This window comes from Ochotona curzoniae, unplaced genomic scaffold (genome assembly GCF_017591425.1).
Source record: "Ochotona curzoniae isolate NIBS_2020 unplaced genomic scaffold, NIBS_Ocur_1.0 scaffold_4763, whole genome shotgun sequence".
Lineage (NCBI taxonomy): Eukaryota > Metazoa > Chordata > Mammalia > Lagomorpha > Ochotonidae > Ochotona > Ochotona curzoniae.
Genome location: NW_024467123.1, coordinates 3,194,930 through 3,208,506, shown reverse-complemented (window position 1 = coordinate 3,208,506; position 13,577 = coordinate 3,194,930). Strand labels below are relative to the sequence as shown.

The window sequence follows — 13,577 nt, the reverse complement described above, 5'->3', positions numbered from 1 at the left end:
ATGTGTTTGGGTGAAGCAGCCTCATAGAGTGTTCATGAGGTTTCCAGTCAGTGAGTCTTGACATTCCTAGAAACAAACCTGGCAGAGCTGGAAGGCCCCCTTGGAGATGACTTGGCCCTGCCCCTTCTTGTCTCATCTGTTTGAGAGGAAACAGTATTGTGTTCAAGCACCCGTCCAGGCCTCAAAATCTTTGATGTTCAAATCCTAGATGTAGGATTTGAACCTACTCAATTCATATTTAATTCTCTTCATCCATAAGACAATAAAATAAGTAGCTTCTATAGATGGCTGCCGGAAGGATGAGCTTATATGAGTATATAACCTAGCCCTGAAAATGGTGCTTTGGTTACTTCAAATCCTCTATAAACTAGTTCCTATCATTACTGCTACCATCAACACCACCACCACCATCATCATTATCATCACCACAATCAATATTACCACCAATATCATCATCACCACTACCACCATCACCACCAACATTGTCACCATCATCACCACGACCATCATCACCATCACCTCCACCACCAACACCACCATCATTATCACCAACATCACCATCATTACCATCATTTCCCCTGAGAGTAATGACGACAGCATGTCAGGAGCTCCCACCAAGGTCATCCAGTTAGTAAACGCCAGAGGCGGGGCTTGAAAAGAGGACAGTCCCTCCACAGCTCGGGCAGCACTTGTTCCAGGGGACATCATCCTGACTACGAGCTGCAGATGAGGACATTGCCCAGCACAGCTGGCCCTCCCCTGGCTCCCAACAGTCCAAACCCTTTGCTGAGCCATCATCTCATTGAATCAGTAACCTGTCTTTCTGCCCTCCATCTCCTTCACCCCTTCCACAAATCTGCAGTCTCTTTAGAAGGGATAGTTTGTCATATTTTGTTGTTGTTGTTACCTAGGTGGATAAAGATGCATAAATATGGGACTATCCATCTTAGATGAATTTTGACTAGTGTCTTTTTTGAAGGAGGTGAACAAGCAGTATGATTGTACTAAGGGCAATCGAATCAGGTGGAAGGCTATACCTACGTTATGTAAAGTAGGATGAAAGTGAAGTTGAATTCCGAACGTTGGGGACACTTTTATCCACAATTTCCTCCTGGCTTTGAAAAGCTGTAGTCCACTTAAGCCGCAGCCATTTGTGGACAGTTCTTCCACTGTGCAGCCATCTTGCCCTTGTTTCACTTCACTGTTCTTTTAGAAGGCAATGTGAAGGTTGCTAAGTGACAGCCAAATGCTGCCCTTACTTGGCTGTTCCCAGGTGGCGTTTCTAGACAGGTCTCTTGCTCGCTCGTGGGTGGAGAGCTAATCTGTCGCTGTGGTTGCCTCCCCTTAGGTTGAAGGAAGAGACGTTCCTGAGCCTGGGGCCTGACTGGTTCCTGCTGCTCCTGCAGGGCCACCTGCACCCCAGCACCACGGTGCTGGCCCTGAAGCTACTGCTACACTTCCTGTCCAGCCCCGCTCTTCGTGGGAGGTTTAAGGACGGCCTGCCCATGGGCTGCTGGGTGGAACGCAGCTCCGAGGGTGTGCATGTCATGATGGGTGAGCATACTGACATTGTCAGGAAACCGGGAGACACTCTGATTCCATGCCGGAGACAGGAACAAGCCAGCCCTGACACCTGCAGCCTGTTACCCTGACAGCACCTTGACCCTTGACTCCAAGTACTCCCCTGACTTCCATGGCAGGATCTCACTTTCCATTAGTGTTCCCTTCCTCAAAGGCTCTTTACCGTGGTCTCTTGGGCACTTGCCACACCGCTTCCTCATCCAGGCAGGCCTTCCGCCAGTGGGTGTGAATTCCTCCTTTAGCTCTTGGTTTGATACCACTTCCCCTAGGAGGGGAAGAATCCTGCCTGAATGAGGACCCTTCTGTTAGGCGCTCTGTGTCCTGGTTATTTTTCCCTCTGAGTACATATTTGAGCATTCGCTGGCTTAATGGCTGCTGCACCCTCACCCCCCTTATTCCAGTGTAAACTTTGTGAAGGCCTGGAATTCTGTTTTGTGGAAACTCGACATCCTCAGAGCCCAATGCATAGCTGCCGTCTTGCTTCGTGATTGGTAGATATTTAGTGAGCACCTGTTAATGAATGAATGAATGAATGAATAAGTGAATAAGCTCCTACCAGGAACAGGGAAAGGAACTTTGGAGCCCTTCATTGTGCGCTACTCCCCTGGGAACATGCACTTCTAGTTAAGGTTTCTATGGCACAGGCAGGTGACAGGGCCTCCCCACCGTATCCTGTGCCCCATTGGCCAGAAGCAGAAACCAATGTTGTCCATTGTGCCTCCTCTACCCAACAGACAACCTGAAGAGCCACCCTCCGCCGTCCGACCAGCCCCCCTGCCTGCTCCCTGGGTTCCGCGCCTTGAGTGACTTCCTGGAGCACCACGTGCACATCCCAGAAGTCCACCTCATCATGTGTGCCTTCTTCCTGCAGATGCCAGTGGCAGAGCTGACAGACGCACCCCAGGTAACTTCGCTGATCCTGTCCTAACCAGCTGCCTTCTCTCTCAGTCCCACCCCGCCCTGCCCTGTCAGCACCCATGGCCTCTGCCTCCCCTCATAGTTCCTGGCAGGTATCTCTTCCAAGATTTTCTCCTTTTGGGGGATTTCAGCGTGGGGGCAGCACTGCCTTGGTGCCAGCACCAGCACCCTCACGTCCTGGGAGCCCCCCTCTTCCACCTGCTCTCCCTACTGTTGCTGGGAAACGCTGGTCCCCGAGTATCCCCGCTTCTGCCCAGGATGGCCTCGTGCTGAAGTTTGCACTCTGCTTCCATCCCAAGTCTGTTGCACTGCTCCCGCTTACAACTAGAGAGCGCCCCTAATGGACACGCTGCAGCACTCCTGGTCACTTCCCTGTCCTTCCTTGGCCAAATCTCTCCAAAGAGAGGGCTGCTCCCTGTGCTCCCCACTGTGCCATCTGTACCCTCTCACTCCTTTGCCCCAATTACAAGTCTTTGTGACCTTCTATTCCAGTAGGATCTGCTTGCAAACCACAATCAGCATCAAGTTCCTTCACCACTGGGTGCCCGACTTGTCTCTCCAGCCCAGCTCCCATCTCACTTGACCTTCACGCTATCACTTTTCTGGATCCCCTCTCCCCTAAGACCAGCACCCTCCCAGCCCAACCCGAGGCCTGACTTTCTGCTATCAGTCGCCTAGTACCAAGCTCCGATGGCACCTCCTGCTTAGCTCTGTTAGACAAGGGGAACCATTTCCTCCTTCGGCCTCAGTCTAGCTTTACTGTGCACAGCACCCACAGGTTGGCATGTTTGCCTGCCTCTTTATGTACCAAGCACCCAAAGCAACAGACCTCCACCTTTGCATATGCCTTCCCAAACACCTGCTCGAGAACGGACTTGGGAATTGCTTCTTGGTTTTGAGTTCGACTGACCTGCGTTGCAGGCTTGCAGAGAGGAGACTAAAAATGACACCTCTCTTGCGTATCATTTTCCCACAGATCTCTACCTCGATACACACATATAGCACTGTAGGTCACATTTCAAAGTTCTGGAGATAGTCTGCTATGGTCACTGGGAGGCTGCACTGTTAGTTCTCTTTTAGGGATGTTTTTCAGGAAGAAAACACCTGTAATGCCAGCTAAGTATCAGGACCTGTGAGAGAGGATTTAGGTATTTTCTGAAAAAAAGATTTCGTTTTCTTTGAATGGTAGATTCATAGAAAGAGAGGAAGAGACACAGAGAGATATCTTTCATCTGCTGGTCCACTCCCCAAATGGCCACAACAGTCAGAGATGAGTCAATGTAAAACTAGGAGTCTGGAGTTTCTGCTGGGGGGTCTCCTACATAGGTGCAGAGGTCCAAGACTTTGGGCCATCTTCCACTGTTTACCCAAAAGGCCATTAGCAGGGAGCTGGATAGGGAAGGGAGCAGCCAGGACTTGCACTGGCACCCTTACAGGTTGTTGGCACTGCAGGCAGGGCTTTTATGTGCTTTACGTCACTTGATATTCAAATAGTTCCCAGGGCTCATAATGTAATTTTCATTGCGCAGAGGAGGCTGAGCTGCCAGGAGGCAGAAGAGCTGGCTTGAACCCAAATAATGTCAGGGCAGAGTCAGGGGCCTTGGTTCCAAGCCCCAGTGCTCAGGACTCCTTCTGCTGGCTTTCTGAAAACTTCTTCCCAAGTCTTATATGATCTCATTCGCCCAGGTGGCCTGTACAGCTCAGCAAGATGATGCCTGCTTGTGATGTCAAGGCCGAAAGAAACAACCTCCCATGATCTATTTGTGGGTCTACAGCACCTGCTTAGAGCTGTGTGTTTCCTTTATGCACCCCCACTGCTCTGGACTTTTCAGACGACCTGAACCCCTCAAAAGTTGTGATTATTTTTCACTTTTCCCTCGGGGCAATGCAACACACCAGCAGCAAAGCCGGTCCCCTCCCTGCCCAGCTGCAGGTCCCCTCATGGCCCCTGCCTCTTCCTCCAGGATGACCTCGATGCCATGCTTCAGTGGCTCCTGCAGAAACACCAGCAAGAGGATGTGCTCCGGGCCGGTCTGTGCATAGAGGGCGCACTGCTGCTCCTGCAGATGCTCAAGGTTACCATGAGCCAGGTGAGACCCCATCCTCCTGGCCCCCCTCCTGTGCAGGGGAGGTTCCGATGAGAAGGCCAGTTCGGAAGGATCACCTTGACTTTGTCCAGGGGCTTCTTGTCCCTTCCCTACCTTCCCCGCCCCCACGCTGCACAGGGGAGGTTCTGATAGGATGGCTAGTTCGGAAGGGTCATCTTGACTTTGTCCAGTGGCTTCCCAGCAATACCATTGTGTGAGTCTGTTGGCAGTGGCTGTAACAGTGGAAGTCTGTTTGACTTATGGGACTAGAAAGTCCCAAAGTGTGACGCTGGCATCTACTCAGCATTGGAGGGTCTGCTGGCTGTATGATAGCATGGAAGAGGAGGCACCGCATGGGGACACGGAGCAGGCTGCCAGCTCAGGTGCTTCTTCATCTCTCTGGAAAGCCGCTGGTGCCATCTTGGGGATTTTGCCCACATGTGCTCCCCTTTGTGTTATGAGCTGTCTCCACCTCCATACACATATGAATGTGGGAATGAAGAGGGCTTGAAGAGAACTTAAGTCAAGCCAGAGCATGCAGTAATTAGCAAGAGGAAGATAGAAGAGGCAAGGTAGGCTCCCAGTGATGACTTAGGTGTGTGGCAGCAGTGCCAGCCTAGTGAGGATTATGGCTACTGCCAAGGAGACACCTGCTTTCCTTCTGTTTTCCTTACTGGGACATTCATTGGCATCAGTCACAGGGGGCTTCTCCACTCTTTTGAGGAGCTACCTCCACCTGTACCACGACAGGTGGGTCTTGCCCATGAGTGGCTTGCCTGAGAGAACACAGGTGACATGGTGAGGCCTCTGGATCAGCACCTGGATAGGCTGGGGCCAGGTCTAGTCCTGAGAACAAAATTTCTTCCCCTGACCCCACACTGCTTGTGCTGGGGTGCCCAGCCTCTCACAGTGTGTGCTCTCAGCCTTCAACAGGTGCAGGAGATGGCGCTTGGAAGCAGGCCTTCCCGACCAGCATCCTGCAGTTCCTCAGCCTCGTGCACCGCTCCTACCCCCAGGACCCGGCATGGCGGGCCCCCGAGTTCCTGCAGACCTTGGCCACTGTCACCTTCCCCCCAGGAACCCTAAAGGTAGGATGTGCCGCAGCCTTGGGGAGGGCAGGGGGGCCAGCGTGGGTGTGAGGAGAAGGTATAGGGCCTTGTATGCTGCAGGGGTTAGAGAAGGAGCTTGGGCAAGGCTGCAGGGGTTTTCATCCGAGTGCTGAGGGAGGAGGAGGGGAGGGCCGAGTGGGAGATGATGGTGTAGAAGGAAGGGTGGAGAGGCAGGTGTGCAGCCCATATGGGTGGGACAGGAAGCAGAGATGTGGAGAGGGACCTTGTCATGTGTGCTGCAATTCAGGGACCATGGGCAAAGGAACAAAGCTGGAAGGCAGCCATTGTGTGTGTGTGTGTGTGTGTGTGTGTGTGTGTGTGTGTGTGTGTGTGAGTGAGAGAGAGAGAGAGAGAGAGAGAGAGAGAGAGAGAGAATGCACAGGGTCAGGCATGGAGTAGTTGCCCTGTAAATGAATCAGTGGGCATGCTCTCCTAGCCAACCTCCCCACAAGCTGCCTGCATGGTGAGAGCCTCCAATTTCTGAACTCCTGGGACACATGCATCCTGAGTCATGGTGCTTTAGGTAACCCAAAGATGTCCCCTAAGCCCAAGGGGGGGTGAGAGTGTGGACTGTGCCACCCTTCCCATGGTTAGCAAGGGGCATAGCCACAAACTGCCCTTCATACCTGTGCCCTCTGCACATGCAGACTCCACCAACCCCCGATGGGAAAACCGCACCTGCACTAAACTGACACAGGATTTGTCCTTGCATATACACATATATCAGATTTATTTATTTATTAGAAAGGGTTACACAGAGAGAGGAAGAGATGTGGAGAGATCTTCCATTCGCTCAAATGGCCACAACAACCAGGACTGGGCCAGGCCAAAGCTGAGACCAGGAGCTTCTTTGAGTCTCCCATGTGGGCTCAGGAGCCCCAGCACCTGGGCCATTTTCTGCTGCTTTCCCAGGTGCATTAGCAGGGAGCTGGATCGGAAGTGGAGCAGCCAGAGCCATGTTGGATGCTGGCATTATAGATGATGGTTTAGCAGCCATGCTCTGTTCTTATCACTATTTCCTAAATAACACAGTGTCACAAGTCCTTACATTGCACTTACCTTGTACTAAGTGCTGTGAATAGTCTAGAATGACCTAGTGCATGTGCGACCAGGTTAGTCAGGGTCTGTACAAACACCATGTCATTTCACAGTAAGACTTGAATATCTGCAGATTTTGGTACCTGTTGGGGCTTCTGCAGTCGAACCCTTCCATAAATACTGAGAGGGATGACTGTGATCAACCCTAAGAAAAAGGACCAATGTAAAGACTTGGATATTTGCAAAATAGAGAAAAATGATTTTGAACCATTTTGGTGGGTTAGTAGCAACTCAGGTGACTTCCCAGGAAAGTCAGAATAAGTAAAGCATCACTTAAGAGCAGAAGAAGGCTGCCAGCTGCATGCAGCAGTTCTGGGTGGTAGGAGCTGCAGGCAGGCTGGGCCCTGGGCCAGGTGGGGATGGGAAAGGCAATCCTATAGACCATGCTCACCGTTCCCCTAGCAGGTCTTCTGTGGGGGGCTAGGGCCCTGCAGTGCATGCGTGCTTGGACATTCGACCCAAATGCCCACCTCAGCCCACATGCCCAGAGGCCAGGCGTGGCACCTGTTGAATTAAAGCCCAGTGCCGCTGCCCACAGCCGTGGTACATGCTCAAACCCACACCTCTCTCTCCCACGGTGGTTCCAGGTTTCTACTCACAGCAAGGCTCTGCCCCTAGCTCACCTCCAGAGCCAGCAAGAGCCCCATCGTGGGCTCCTAACTCCCAGTCCAGGGGCTCTCCTCTTTCTCCACTCCTTCTGACTTCTTTCCAGCTCCAGGCTAGAAAATTTGATGGGCCCCATGCACGCCAAAGGCCAGGAGCCAAAACTTGGGTTTGCTGTGTATTTGCCTGGCATCTTCCCAGTTAAGGCCGTGAGGAGCTAATTAATGCAGCTGCCACCTCCCTCGGAGCTATTAAATGCGCTTTATGGCTTAATTAAGAATGGCTGCATTAATTTTATGAATGAGCAAAGGGAGGTGCTGATGGTTGAACGTGCACGAACAGCTTCCCGGCTGGGGATCAGAGGTCCTGGTTGCTGTGTGTCCTTGGGTGTGTCATTCAGCCACTGCTCCGTGTCACCCTCCGCCCTCCCCCACACACACTGGATATGTCTGGGGTGATGGCCCCTGTCTCAGAGAGAACCAACATCCTTCTTAATCAATGCAGGAAGTCGTTACCAAAGCGCTTGGAGGGTTTGAGGAAGGGACACGCCTTTGTTCTGCCATTGGGAGTGACAATACTCTGTGGACATCAGGCGGGTCTACTCAGAAGGCCAAGGTGGGGCCTGCCCTGCAAGGTGGAAACCAGCTCCCAGGTGCAGCCCCCGCCTGGTCCACCAAGTGGTGTTTGCAGTTCCCGTGTGAGACCTTACGTTGTGGCCAGTGAGGTATGCAGGTTTGATGTGACCTCGCTGACCCTCTCTGGGCGTCACAGGCCTCTCTAACTCAGCGACACGGGCTCCTGTGACCAATATGGGGCTATCTCGGCCTCTCAGATCACAGCAGCCACCTTTATAAGTCGGCAGGCCTCCTGGCAAGCCGTCCTCCTCCAGCAAGCATCCATTTCCCGTGCACCTGTGAAAGGGTACAGCGGTCATCCTCTGCATGGACGTTGAAAGAGAACGGTGCAGAGAGCTGTGGGAGGAGCAGGTGCACAGCTCAGCATCTTCTTGTCTTTCAGGGAGCCATAGCTGAGGCCCCCTGGAGTGCCAGCAGTCCCGGGGCCACAGCTGATGGTGATAGTGCTGCAGAGGGTCCCCAGGTTCCAGCCAAGTCCCATCCCAGCCGGAGGCAGCTGAGGGAGTTCCTGCAACTCCTGCTGAGGGAGGCGCTGCTCGGAGCTCCCAGTCCCAAACAGTGGCTGCCGCTAGAGGTGCTCCTGGAGGTAAGCCAGGGGTGCTGGTGTGCTGTGGGAGTGGACCCTGGGAGGGCACAGTCAAACAAGAGAAGGGAAGGTCCAGGGAACCTGAAATGCTGGCTGGCAAGTGGTGGAGACTGTCTCCTGGGACCTCAAGTGTGCATGGGTACCAGGTAGAGTCTGGGTACTGCATACAGTCCATGGTGGGTCAGCAGTTACATAAGGATCGACTAGGAGGGTGCTCTGAACAGATGCCAGAAGGGAGAAAGAGGGACAGGGGAAGGTTGCCCAGAGTGGTCTCAGCTGGAGTCCACTCCCACAGCAAGGGCTTCTGGGTCATCCACATCCCTGTGGGCTACCCACAGGAAGGCAGGTGCCAGGTGACCATTGCTGTGGGCTCCCCAGGGAACAAGAGGGTGGCTGTGAGCTGCCAGCTGACCACATGCATGGCAGCTGCCGAGTCAGTCCTCCGGTCAGGTAGTGGGAAGCAGGGGCCAGCGAGGAAAGGGGTCCAAAGACCATGCTGCTGCTGCTGTCTCAGTGCCCAACTCCACTGCCAGGCTTCTCCTGAAAACATGAGCAGCTACCAGAAGCGAGACTTCCAGTGCGAGGTTCTGCTCTCCACCATGGAGATATTCCACTTGATGAGTATGGACAACGCGCCAGCGCTCAGAGGTGAGTGTACCCCACTGCGCAGTAGCCGACAGCCAAGCAAGACTGCTGCACACCTGTCGGCTGTGGCCCTCGGCAGTGGGATGCTGCCCTCCCCCCTCCTCTGCCCCACTACACTCATGTGCAATAAGAACTCACTGAGCCTGGCCCAGATGCTCTGGGAGGGCATGGGGCAGCAGCTCCCTTGGCACACACCCCTGTGGTTGTGGGGCCACTCAGAGACAGGAAGTCTCTTGTGGCTGGAAATGGGCCTTTCTCCAGCTCCAGTCGAAACGTGACCTTTCCGCATAGGGGAACCTAGACTGCTGAAAGCACCTGCTCAGCACCGATGCCTGGGCAGAGAACACGTGCACAGCAAATGTTTCTAATACAGAGGAACCCAGAGGAGGATAGCCACTCAGAGTTGAACACAAAGACTCCCTTCACCAGACTTCATTACAGGGGTGGGCGTTTGGCTTAGCAGTTAGGGTGCTGGTTGGGTTGCCTGCATCCCACATTGAAGTATTGGGGTTCAATGTCTGCCTAGAGCTCCTGACTACAACTTCCTGCTAATGGAGCCCCTGGGAGGCAGCAGAAGACAGCTCAAGTCATTGAGTTCTTTTCGTTCATATGGGAGATGTGGATTAAGTTTCTGGCTCCTGGCTTCAGCCTGGTCCAGCACTAGTTGTTGCAGGCATTTGGGGAGTGAACCAACAGATGTGAACAGCAGTCTCTCTCCCTATTCCAGTCTCTCTCTCTCTCTCTCTCTCTCTCTCTCTCTCTCTCTCTCTCTCCAAGCCTCTTGAATACATGAAAAATAAATAAGTGATCCTAAACCATGGTTCCAGGGCAGCTGTGCCCCTTTGACGAGGTGAAATAAAATCCTTCCTGTTGTATCTGAGCCAGGGGGACCATCCTCCTTTCTCCTTCCTCCTCCTTCTTGGTGATGTGAAAACACAGATCTTGCTGTCTTTGCTGGAATGGGGAGCATCTGCCACATGGGAGAGTCACAGAGCAGGTGCATTCGGGCTTGGCAGTTTCACTTCTAGCGTTGGCTGCTAGATGGGGGCAGGTGCACAGGCCAGAAAAGAGACCTGTGGATGAGTAGGGTTGTTGCAGGGCTTAGGTTGGGTTTCACACATGTGCACACGCAAACACAGCTGAGCACAGGTAAACAAGGACAGATCATGGACACTCTGACTTTATTCTCCACCCAACGTGACAGTGGGAACTTGGATCACCACCATGCCTTTCTGTCCATCTCAAGACATTAAATATTCCCTCCTCCTCATCCCAGACTGCCACCACCTGGTGTATTCAAGACCAGTTTAGTTTGAATTGTTGTACGTTCACTGGGCACCTGCTAAGCCCAAGGCTCCATCAGTGGGATGCATAGATATAAACAACGTGGTTGGTTGCTAAGAGGGGCTTGGAGATTGGAGTGACATGAGTCTGTCTCCCCATCTCACTCACCCCAGGCAATAAAGAGCCTCAGCTGAGCACTGAAGCTACCGCAGCTCCCTCCCTCGCAAACATCTCCTACTTCACCCAGAAGCTGGTGGAGAAGCTGTACAATGGGATGTTCTCTGCAGACCCCAGGCACATCCTTCTCTTCATCACGGAGCACATCATGGTGGTAAGAGACCTCCCTCCGCTCAACAGAGCCTGTGTTCCACACGCTTGCAGCTGTTGTCCACGACTCTGGCTGTACCTGCACCCCTCGCTGACGAAGACTTTTAGGGGCTCAGGCACAGCTGGAGGCACTGCCCAGGGCACCCTTGGCAACTATTGCCCACCCTAGAGGGCTCTCCCCCAGGCCTGGTGAGGTCCTTCCCAGTGCCCTGGAGCCTCCTCCTCCCACCCCTTTGCACTTGCCTGGAACCCTATACCCTCCCAGCCTCCACTGCCTCTCCTCGGAGCTTTATTGTGATGGCTGGTTTGCCCTGGATGAGAAACAAGAGTCACCACGATCTTTGTCTCCCATTTGTTTCATTTTCTTCTCTGCAACCCTCCTCCACCTGCTGTGTCTGTGCCTCCTAGAGGTTGAGTCAGGAGTCTATTTTGATTTCATAGCTTTATTGTCATATCCTCACCCCCTCTCTTTTTCTCTTTTGTCCTTTTCCCTCTCTCCCCAAATAGGTCCACATGCATACCCAACAGGCCAAAGCTTGCCTAGAGATCCATTCTCTTTTTTTTTTTTTTAAGATTTATTCTTATTGGAAAGGCAGATTTACAGAGAAAGAAAGACAGAAATATCTTCCACCAAATGGCCACAATAGACACAGTTGAGTCAATCTGAAGCCAGCAGCAGGAGCTTCTTCTGGTCTCCCATGTGGCTGCAGATTCCCAAGGCATTGGGTTAGCCTCTACTGTTTTCCCAGGCCATAAGCAAGAAGCTGAATTGGAAGAAGAACAACTGGGACATGAACCAGAGCCCATATGGGATGCTGGCACTTAGAGGTGGAGGATTAGCCAGTTGTCCAAGGCACCAGTCTGGAGATCCACTCTTGAAATTTAGACATGGGCATGCATGTGAGTACACACACACACACACACACACACACACACACACAGAACCTCAGCAGCCTGGAGATGAAAGGGACCCTGTTGCCTTCTAGAGATCTTTCCTGACAGCCTGCATGTGACCTTGGCTTGAACTCTCCCCATGACAAGGAGTGCACTGGGACATAAGCCTGGATCTACCTACAGCAAGCCCTGAAAGCAGCCCTTGCATCAGAGCCAAGGACACTACCCGCTTCCCTCTACTCACCTGGGAGAACAGCCCCGCTCTGCCCTCAGGCTGGGCTCGCCACGGTGTGGCAAGAGATGGTGTGGTGCTGCACTTGTGCAGGTCTAGGCGCGTTATCAGAGGCTCCTTAGGAAAGACCTCTGGAGGAGAGATTGGCGTTGGTCAGCTCCCAGGAGGAGAGAATCAGCTCTTTGTGAAGCTGCACGGAGAAATGCTGGGAAGCTCTGAGGTCCCTGTGTTTGAAACTGACTCAGAGCTAACTCCAGCACCAGGCCCAGGGGGAAGGCATGCCAGCCCCCCTGCCCCCAGGGCCCTCAGCATCCCTAGCCCCACCATCCTCCGCTCCTGCTTCTGCCTCCCAGAACATGTAACCTGAGTCTGGAAGATGCCACCCGTGTGATGAGGGGAGCACAAGGGTGGATAAGAATGTGGTCCCCAGCCCCCAGCAGGCTGGCCAAGCTGAACTTTCTCACCAGGAACACCTGCCTTGCTCATGATGCTCTGACTTATACACCTGCAAGTCACAAAGGGCCCTTCTTCTAGAGTAAGAGACGGGGCGTGATGTGTGTTTAATGACTCGTTTCCACTGATGCCAAACAGCATCCTGGGCCGGTCCATGTGAAAGGCACAAATGAGCATGTGGTACCTCTCCTTCTCAGACCTTTCTGGTCTCAGATCCACGGAGCCCAGGCCCTATAGAGTGCAGAAGGGCTAGGGTTCAGGTGTCCATGTGGGCTAACCCCCGGCAAATCATCTACTCAGCCTTTTATCCCTAAAGTGCGGTGGCCTGGGGGTCTACCGTACAGTGTCCACAGAATCTTTACATGATAGGTACATGAGGCAATCACTGCAGATCTGTGAAAAAAATTAGCACAATACCTCAGATGTCATACACACACCAGATGTTTCTCTTGCAAAGCCTGTTTTTAGACTTGACTTTAGACTTGTTTTTATTTTTTTTTTAAAGATTTATTTTTATTATTTTTTCATTGGAAAGGCGGATATACAGAGAGGAGAGACAGAGAGGAAGATCTTCCGTCCGATGATTCACTCCCCAAGTGAGCGCAACGGGCCGATACTATGCCGATCCGAAGCCAGGAGCCTCTTCCGGGTCTCCCACGCGGGTGCAGGTTCCCAAAGCTTTGGGCCGTCCTCGACTGCTTTCCCAGGCCACAAGCAGGGAGCTGGAAGGGAAGCGGGGCTGCCGGGATTAGAACCGGCGCCCATATGGGATCCCGGGCGTGCAAGGCGAGGACCTTTAACCACTTGCGCCACCGCGCCGGGCCCTAGACTTGTTTTTAGACTAGTAGTGTGTTCTCATCTACAGAATACCCACAATATACCCAGCATTTCAAACTCTGCTGCTCAAGTTCAGTTTTCATTATATGATAGGGGTGAACTCCTAATTACTTTCCACACAAGTGACTACTTGGAATCAAAATTGCCTTGGTGGATTATTCACTTAAAGCCAAGAGGCACAGTGGGTTAAGCCACCACCTGCGGCAACGGCAATCCATAGGAACACCAGTTCATAGGACAGCTAATCCATTTGCTATCCAGCTTCATACACCATGTGCCTAGAAGGCA

At 52.8% G+C, this 13,577-nt stretch overlaps 1 protein-coding gene across 1 annotated transcript in view; it reads left to right on the top strand.

The window, feature by feature from the left end:
• The window catches only part of WDFY4 (WDFY family member 4), a 227,979-nt gene that overhangs the window by 98,810 nt on the left and 115,592 nt on the right, over positions 1-13,577 (top strand). Inside the window, exons 30-36 of the mRNA XM_040970385.1 lie at positions 1,349-1,554; positions 2,316-2,485; positions 4,464-4,589; positions 5,510-5,674; positions 8,414-8,617; positions 9,151-9,265; positions 10,720-10,877. Of these exons, the coding sequence (XP_040826319.1) occupies positions 1,349-1,554; positions 2,316-2,485; positions 4,464-4,589; positions 5,510-5,674; positions 8,414-8,617; positions 9,151-9,265; positions 10,720-10,877 (1,144 nt within the window). The remainder of the gene's footprint in view (positions 1-1,348; positions 1,555-2,315; positions 2,486-4,463; positions 4,590-5,509; positions 5,675-8,413; positions 8,618-9,150; positions 9,266-10,719; positions 10,878-13,577) is intronic.